The following is a 9827-nucleotide window of genomic DNA, read 5'->3' on the forward strand; positions in this document are numbered from 1 at the left end:
AATAATTAATTGTAATATAATTATTATGAAAGAGACTATTAGACTATGTAATAAAAATTATTTTCATTCCATAATTATTTTCAAATATACCATTTATGCTTAATATTTATTTTAAATAATATTTCAAGTACTTCTAGAATAAAAGGTACAAAAATATTATAAAAATTAATCTAACAATAGTAACCTAATTATTATGATTTAAAATATGAGACAACAATTGAGATAATTATTTTCATGCCATAATTTTTTTCAAAAAAGAAAATGGAATAAGTGTGTTTTTTGGAAGAAAAAGAAAATAATTATCATAAAAATTAAAGAACAAGTAGGGAAGTATTATAATTATTCAATAAAATTAATAATCATAATTTTTCTACCATAAAAGACTAGCAAGAATTTACATTTTTTGTGAAGAACATGATGGATTGAATTATATAAAGCAGGATGAGATAAAGATTGATGTATAGAAAAATAGTCATTCCTTGAGAAAATTTGAGAAAGATGGAATGGGTGAAATGTGGATGAAGGAGGAGATGAGGGAGAGAAAGGAAGGAAAAGGGGTGGAAGTTGAGGAGAGAGGTGGCCCACAGCGGGGGGCAATAAAGCTGCAAGACAGCCAGAGATGCCTTTAAATACAACAAACAGGCAAAGATGACATTGCCTATCAATACTGGCTGTTAACTCCATTTGGAACTGCAAAAACATAATTCAGAGAGAGAGGGAGAGGAGAGAGGAGAGAGGAGAGGAGAGGAGAGAGGAGAGAAGGGAGAGGGAGGGAGAGAGCTTTGTTGAGAGTGGGTCTAGGAGTGAAAGGAGGAGGGAGTGGAGCGAGGATTTGGGCGAGAAATGGGAGAGAAAAATATATTCAGAGTGCTTAGATTTGCATGGTTTGAATTTTAAAAAAAGAAGGTTTTTTTTTTTTGGTGGTGTGTGGGTGGATGGGTGTGTGTTTGATTTCATCATCTCTCTCTCAGACAAACAACTGTGTTTGAGAAAAATCAGGAACCCATCAGATACTCACTTTCTTTCTCTATCTACCTACAATCTTTGCTGAAAAATTGGCTGGGCTTGTGGGGGTTGTTCCTCCCTGCTCTATAAGTTTTGCCAATCTTGACTTGCACAAGTTGAGAGATTTTAGGTAAATCTTTGATGGGTTCTTTGTGGTTCCTCTAGATTTTGCAATTGGGTGTTTTTTTTACCCTCCAGATTCCTAGATTTTGATTGTTTCTTTCAAAATCATTTGGTTCAGATTTGGGTCTCTCCCTGAAACTCTGCATTTGGGTTTGTTTGAAAGTTTCTTGTTATGTACACATTTTGATGGCATTGAAGAAGAATGGCACAGGAGGAGCAAAACCATAGGTGTAGTGGGAGTAGCAGTGGCGGTGGTGGAGGAGGAAGGCCCAGCAAAAAGCCAAAACAGAAGAAAATCCCACAGAGGGGACTTGGTGTGGCACAGCTTGAGAAAATCAGATTGGAAGAACAAAACAAGAAAAACAGTCCTGCTGCATTTTTCTCAGATTCCTCCACCTTATCCTCATCCAACCCTTCATATTCATCACTCTCACTCCCCAATTACCATCACTCCCACTCTTCCTCATTGATCCCTTTTCCTTCTCCCTCCCCACCCAATCGTCATTCCCCAACCTCTCAATTTAGGCCCCCAAATATAGATGTTGCCCACTCAAACACTGTTCCATTGCCCAACCCAATCTCCAATGGGGGATTTAAGATTGGGTTTTCGCCTTCCATATCAGTGTCTGGCCATGGAAATGTTCCCAAATTGTGGAACCATGAGTTAAATCTTGAAGGGGAGAATCCTAGAGTGGATCATGGGCTAGTTTTTCAGCCGCCTTATGAATCAAACCCCATTTGGCCTCTCCCTGCTCTGATGCAAAGGGCACAACCATATCAGCAACCTTCTTGTTCATTGGTGAGACAAAAAGGTTTTCATTATTTGGATTCTTTGTTGTGTTTTTGTTTGGTTGGAAAGTGATTTTGATGTTGTGGAAATCTTTAGGTCAATGTCTCATCAGGAACTTCATCATCACCTATACCAAATTTTCAGATAGAGCCCCCTTCAAACCAAAGCTATTATGGCAACAACTACACATCCATGTGGCCAGAGGAAGAGAAGGTACATTCAACCTTATTTAATTTTTCTAGCATTTGGTCTCTTATCCTCTTTTATCTTTTAGTTTTCTTATTTTATTTTATTTTATTTTACTTGATAGAGGCATATGAAAGATAGGACTTTTTTTAGTTATGATTTTGCTTCATGTAACCATTTTCTGATTGAAATGGAGGCATATGAAGGTGAGATAGTAGTTTTAATTTATTTTTCCTAAGAATTTTGAGTAGCTACTCACATTTTGTCCTCGGAATTATAAGTATGAATTGTTATCTAATGGTTAATTGGGTTAAAATTTTGTATAGATGGTTGGGGTGAAGAGGCCATACTCATTCTCTCTGGATAATCCACCAGGCCCCTCTTTCAACTCCAAATTTCCTACCTTTGATGCTCCTATAAGATCAGATGAATCAGCTTCATATGGAAATGGAGGCACATTCATTTTGGATGTCGGAAATGCCATTTTCAGGTCAGCTTTAGGTTTCATCCATTGGCCTTATATTGAAATGGTAAATCATTATAGTTTGTTCATATGGTGTTTGTTTCTTTCAACCTTTCTCAGAGAAGGCCCTTCATGCTCAACTTCATTGTCTGAAATTGAATCAAAGAAAGGCATTAGAGAAAATGGGGGTTCCAATGGGGACTTTCTCACATTGGCACCTCCCTCCATCACTTCACCACACCCAAATACAAGATCAAAGCAGCCTCCTGGTCATCCAGCCTACTACAACAAAGACTCCTCCGAATTCGAGTCCTTGCCCTACCAAGTAAAGCTCAAACAACACAATCCTGCCTTCCATTTCCCAACCCCTTTTCCAACTCCCAATCTCATTATCTCCAATTCTTGTTTTAAGGGAAACACGGGCGACCCAATTAGGCCGCACCCAACAGGGCCACTCCAGCATCAGCAGCAGCGGCAGCAGCTGCCTTTCTACAATTTCCTGCAGCCAGCAAACCCGCAAAATGGCCCAGCAGCAACCAGTTCAAGCAATTGCAATGGTGGGGAAGTAGGAGGAAGTGTTGACCTCAACCTAAAGTTGTAAATGGCTTGCCCTAGCCAAAGGCAATTTCTGGTGGTACCTTGATAGTTCTTTCTCTGCATTAAGCCATTCTAGGATGGTTCTCTTCTATCTTTTGTGTTCTATATGACTTAGCAGTAGAGTAGACACCTTGAGTTTGAAAAAGACCCCAAAATCTTGAGCATGTGAGGATGATAAAAGAAACAAAAAGGGGTTGTAGATTTGCTTGTTTGGATTCATGGGCTCTCTCTCTCTCTCTCTCTCTTTCTCTTTCTTTTTCTTTTTCTTTTTTTTGAGATTATGGTGAAGTTTAATGGATATGTGTATTTTGTGTTTGGTTTTGGTTAGTGGGTGAGTGAGGGATTCACATTCACTCCATTGGTAACAAACTTTTTGCATGTGGACTTGTGGGGATCTGATTGTGCCTTGTCTTTTATTGTTTTGGTAGGGTCCTCAAATCTCATCTCCATTATTGCTGCAGATGAGACACAGAGAGACTCAGGCTGAAGAGGTCATGGTTTGAGGTGGTGGGAAGAAGAAGAGATCACAAACTATTACAAATGTAAAATTCAAGGGTGAATTGATCCCAAGAAAATTTACTGATTCATGGTGATAAGTTTGTAAAGACAAATGTTTTTTATCCTTGAAGATTGTCCATCTGTGGATCTAAGCTTGTGTGTTTAGCATTTTGAATGTTTGGATTTTCTTAGTTAAAGAAATTAAAAAAAAAAAAAAAAAACACACTGTAGGGAGTATTTGATATTTGAAATCTAAGCACCATTCCCAAAAAGCAGAGGGAGTTGTATTATATTCAAAGTAATTATGAATCTTATGTTTTTAAAAAATTTTAAAATTTAAAGAAGTAATTTTTTTTTTATTTACTTTCTCACATTTAAAATTTTTTGAAAAAATAAATAAAAATTGGACAAGAGTCTTTATATTTTATTAAGTTTTTATTTTTGAAAACAAAAAATAAAAGAAAAATACCAAGGGTACAATTGAAAAATGTTATTTTGAATCTTGTTCCGTTTATTTGTATTTTAAAAGATGTTTGGTAAAACTTTATACTTATTATTTAATAATTTAAGTTGATTTTAAGTTAAATTATATTTAAATTGTTAACTTAAAGTTTATTACTTAATTCTTACTTTAAGCATTAAGATTATTTGATAAAATTAATTTACACTTTATTTTAAATCATCAAATTGATATATTTATCCTCATAAATTATAACTTGGGTAAAGGAGATCGTAAAATAGTAAAAAAGATCGAAAATTAGAACAAATAAATGTAAAAAAGTAAAATAAAGATGTGAACTTAAGAATAAGTTAATTATTTTTACTTATTACTTAAAGTTGTTTTTTTATTTTAAGTCATATTATTAAGTTATTTTACCAAATATACTGTTAGAAATATTAGGCTAATCCAAACTATGGTAATCATCCTAGAGGGGGGAGGTAAATAGGGTGATGGTCTCTTTTTCCCAAATTTAAACTATGTAAAAATAAGAGACAATTATATGCAAATATATAATAAACAAAATAAATACAATTGCATATAATTTAAAAGAGTAAGGGAAGAGAGAGTGCAAACACAAGATTTATAGTGGTTCGGCGCAACCCGGCCTACATCCACTCTCCTCTAGCTTCAATCCCAAGCTTGAGGTTCCACTAATTCAAGGCTTCCAAACCAAGCCTTCAAGCAATACAATTGGATTATGGTTCCAATCCACCCTCTTGGACTTTTGGCTCCAAGCACCCTTTACACTTCTCAAGAGATACCACACTCTTGGAAAACTTCCTCTCAAAGATATACAAATAAAGATCTCACAAAATCGTAGTACAAAAGCTTTAAGCTCAAATGATACAAGAAACTAGGATTGAATGGTGCACTAATGATATGCAAGTTTTGGAACAATGGTGCACTCAAAAACACTCTTCTAAGACTCAAATATATTCAAGAATGATTTAGGAAGGTTAAGCTTTTGAAACAATGAAGATTGGAGCCTTTTTATAGAAGAAAAAAGTCAAACTAGCCGTTTGGGGTTCGACCGGTCGAGCTGGGGGTCGACCAGTTGACTAGCCGTTAGCATTTAATGCTTGGCAGGTGACTGTTGGGCCTCGACTGGACCTAGACCGGACCTCGACCGGACGAGGTTCAACTTTGACCGGTTGAACAACCGTTCTGGAAGAAAGAGAAAATTTTTGCATTTTTCGAACGATCGACCGGTTACTGTTCATACCCTCAACCGGTTGAGCTGGGGAGTCAACCGGTTACTGTTCATCCGGTGCAACCGGTTGAGCCATTTTTGGCTCAACACCCAACTTTTTCAACTTAAAACCTTTAAAACAAGTTTGGAAAATATTTGACACAAGGTTTTAATTGAAAACATGAAATCATCCAATTTTAAAAGGATTTAAAATGAATTAATTCTTGAATGATTTTGGTGCATAAGTAAAGAATGTAATGCATGAAAAAACCTAGTGCACCAACAACCTTACAAAGAGATCTTATGAAACTTGGGTCTTGAAAAGCACTTCTCTTTGAGGTGGTCTTCTTCTTCATGATTTCTCTTTGGCTTGATATGTCTTTGTAATTGCCACTTTGGAAATCATCTTGCCTAATTACACTTAAAATATAATCATTAGTTCTAAACCTTGTTTTGTTATCATCAAAATCAAGATTAACCAAACCTTGGTTTCACATATACTTAATTTACTTAATGACTTAAATTAAGTTATTACATTACTTGAAGTTATTAGGTTGATTTAACAAAAACACACTGTGGTGGTGTTTGTTTTTTTACTTAATTCTAAATAAAACCTTAATGTTTAATAGTGTTAAATATTAGGTTGTTTGTTTTTGTAGTATTTTATTTCTATTAAGTATTAAAAAGTAAAAAAAAATCAATATGTTATTTTTTCTATTTAGAAAAAGTTACATATTTTGGCTTTTTCTATTTAATAAAAAATTTATAATAAGTCATAAAAAAATAGAAAAACAAACAACTTAAATTCTAAAACTAAATTACTTTCAGCAAAAAGTCAAAAAACAAATATCACCTTAGTCTCATTCCTTTTTATTTAGATCTCATTATTTATATTTTCATCTAATATAATTAAAATTGTGAGAAAACCATTTTGGGAATTGGGACACTCATTTAGGAAAAAAAAATTAAAATAAGAAATTATATTTTTAAAATCAAATTTATTTTTATAAGTCCTAAAATATTTAGAGTTTGGTGTAATCTTCCATTACTTTCCCAACATGATCCCAAAATACCCTTTTAAATTAGTAAGAATACCCCTTAAGGTTTTGAATTAAATGTTAAAATGTTGAATTTTTTCAATGAATAAATATTAAAAATTATTATATAGAATAATCATTGAAAATATATCAATGAAAAAAATGTTTCCTATTTTTGTTTTTGTTTTTTTTTTAAGGATATTTATTATTTGTGTTGTTAACTTGCTAAATTATCAATAATAAATTCTAAAGTTTAAACCATAAATAATTAAAACATTTAAAATTTATCCTCCTCTCATAAGAATAAACTCATAAATGTAAGTTTTTGAGAGAGTGATTCAAAGAGTTTTGGATACACTCTTTTTTAAAAATATATATATATATATATATATATATATATATATATATACACACAAAAAAATAATAGTAATTTTTATATAAAATACAAAAACTCTTAAATTCTTATATTTAAAAAAATTAAATAATTTTTATGGTCATAAAGTTTTTTTCAAAAAAAAGTATATCCAAACCAGAATAATTAATAAAATTTATTTGAATATGAAAAAAAGTTTACATAAATTAAAAACTAAATCCACAAAAGTTTTATAGGATTTTAAAACATTAGTTTAGTGAGTGTTTAGCAAGATTGATATTTTTTCACAAAAACTCCCAAATGTTTCCTATTTCGGGTTTTCCAAATCCTTTCTTGTGCTACTAACCTAATAAAGATCAAGGTGTTGAAATAGCTTAGAGGCTATATGGTATGTAGTTGAGTGAATAGGTGGATGTGAATCAATTGAGTTTTGAAGTTATTGTTTTTTCTCTTGAACTATTTCTTTAAAAGAGTTGATGAAGTTTGGACAACAATTTTTTTGACAAAGTGTTTATGCGCCCTGATCCATGATTGATCTAGACTTATGTATGATTGATCCATTTGATACATAATCTTTTTTCAACCATTGGAACAAGGGTTTTGTTCTTTTTAAAACCAAATGTTTCTATTTTAGGAGAAAGACAATATAATAGTCGTTTTTCACTCCCTTTCTGCTCTTTTTCATCAATTCAAATTGCGAGTGTTTGATTTATAAAAAAATTCTTCTTACCTTGATTTTCAAATCATTTTTCAATTAGACTTTCTTAAAAATGGATTCATTTATATGTTCATTCATCTCTCTTGTTCTCATTTGTTTACCTTATGAGTGAAAACTCATTTTCTTTTTTATTGAGCTTCAAGAAGAAGCCAAGGTCAAGCTTTACGTGAACTTCAAGTATGCTCTAAAAGATGAAGGCATGTAGTTGAATTAAGAAGGTGTTGGTCAAATAGTTCATGAATGATTGATTAGACATGAGTTAGATAACTCCTTCTACACATTGAATTTCTTCATGGTGAAAGTGTTTAATTGTTGGTAGGTTCATGGTTTTTCATCTCTTAGGAGATTTTCTACGTAAAAATCTGGTGTTATGGTCTCTATCTCATTCTTCTCATTTTTCATTATCATTTATTGATGCTAATTTCATTCTTAATCATACATGTTAAATGGGTGAAAAATAAGTTGAAATGAGTTCAATTATTCTTTAGAAATTTTGGATACTTTTCTTTTCAATTTGATTACAATATCAGAGTAATTAGAAATATGTTTTAAATAGTTAATTATTATTATGAATTTTGATCTTGATTTATTTGCATACAAATTGCATTTATTAAATTTTTTTAGAGAGTTTTGGTGCATTTTTACTTGCATGTGATTTTTATTTTTTATTTTTTGTTAAAAAGTTGTTAGAAGATATGAGAAATATTAAGGAAATACTATACATGTTGGAGCATCTCTTCAATTTATTTAGAAACACCTATTCACCCCTCTAGGGATAGTCCAGCATTAAAATTCATCATCGGTTTTTATTATGAATATTTTATTTTTCAAGTGGAGATCTTGAGAAATGTTTTCTATGTGGGATGAGTGTGCTTTAAAAAAATAACAAAAGTAAAAATAATGTTCATGTCTTTTTTGCATTATATTTTTTTGTGGTTTAAAAACTAATTCGAACACATGGTGTCATCAACTTAAAAAGACATTTTAGATATTGATTGAAATAATAGAAACATAAGAAAATGCATGAAATCAATTCTAAATTCTAAATATTTTAGATTTACGAATATAAATTTGATTTAAAAAAATGCAAGTTCTTATTTTCTTTGATTGAAAGGAACAATTTGTTCCTTTTTGCAAATTTTTAAGTTCATAAACCATGATGACTCATTAAATGAGACAAATATTTATCATCTTTATAATTACGATTAAGGATCATCTTTCTTAATATGGTTTGAGTTCATCTTTCGAGGATTATGATAGATTTCACTATCTTCCTCCATAAATGTTGTACAATATTCCAAATCATATACAATGCAAGATTTCAAACAAACATGTAAATGAATTAAAATTAAGAATATTATGAAGGATCCCGAATACTTAATTGTAATATATCCCTATTTATAATCAATATCCCAAGTCATTGCGTTACGCAATAGTAATTATGAATCGCATAAGAAAAAATATAACTAAACAATTTATCAATATGCAATAGTAATTACTCCAAAGGCTTGTGAGTTTTGGAAAATGCTTTTCTAAATGGAAAACTACGAGGCTTACATGCCACCTTCGCAAGGGAGTTTCTTCACATCTAATTAGTCAACTTACGAGCATTGTATGGACTAAAATAAGCAAACTCCAACTCAAAAGCAAGAAGCAAGGTTGATCGTAAATAAATTTTGCATTCATAAACTCTATATAATAATTCTAAATATTATTAAAATTAAGATGGTTTTCCTTCTTTCTCAAATAATATAAAACCATATTCATCCTTATTTTCATATTAAAGGAAACTATTAAAATGTAATTTATATAAAACATCGATATTCAATGAAATCAAATTTTTACCTCGATATTAGTAATAATATTAAAACAAAATTTACCATATATCGTTTTCTTAAAACAAATTCAATATATGTATTATTACTTTTATATATTTCCATAAAAGCCAACCATCGATATTTCATAAATTTTTTTATTTTCTCATTTTGACTTCTAAATCACGGAACTTCTTTCATAAAACCAGTTTGAAAGGTCCTACCAAATTAAAAGAACTTCTTAACTTCTCAAAATTATTATTATTTTGAGAATTGAGAACGTTCCATGGTGAAGTCCCTCGAACTCTCCATGGGGACCCAAACATTAGATGCTAATAACACCCACTACAATCAGCACCAGAAAATCCTGGACATTCTATCAGCAATAGAAATCGAACCGAGGACCATGTGCCTCTACCACTGACCACCACTAACCAATTGGACACATTGATGAGCTCAACCCTCAAAATCCATCCAAACCAAACCCAAAATATTTTTTCTTTCATATGTATATCAAATAAAGAGACTTTAG

The 9827-nt window shown here is 31.5% G+C and overlaps 1 protein-coding gene across 2 annotated transcripts; it reads left to right on the forward strand.

Annotated features, from left to right (window-relative positions):
- The first annotated feature begins 684 nt into the window (after positions 1-684).
- LOC117908584 (protein transport protein Sec31A-like) lies at positions 685-3792 on the forward strand. 2 transcript variants are annotated; one of them, XM_034822234.1, is made up of 6 exons: positions 685-1135; positions 1247-1927; positions 2015-2131; positions 2431-2594; positions 2688-2892; positions 2980-3792. In XM_034822234.1, the coding sequence occupies exons 2-6, from the start codon at positions 1331-1333 to the stop codon at positions 3166-3168; spliced, it is 1272 nt and encodes a 423-aa protein (XP_034678125.1). In that variant the 5' UTR covers positions 685-1135; positions 1247-1330; the 3' UTR covers positions 3169-3792. The 2 variants fall into 2 exon arrangements, with proteins under 2 accessions (XP_034678125.1, XP_034678124.1); XM_034822233.1 differs by having other exon boundaries at positions 685-1927.
- The last annotated feature ends 6035 nt before the right edge of the window (positions 3793-9827 follow it).

The sequence above is a fragment of the Vitis riparia genome, chromosome 19 (genome assembly GCF_004353265.1).
Source record: "Vitis riparia cultivar Riparia Gloire de Montpellier isolate 1030 chromosome 19, EGFV_Vit.rip_1.0, whole genome shotgun sequence".
Taxonomy (NCBI): Eukaryota; Viridiplantae; Streptophyta; class Magnoliopsida; order Vitales; family Vitaceae; genus Vitis; species Vitis riparia.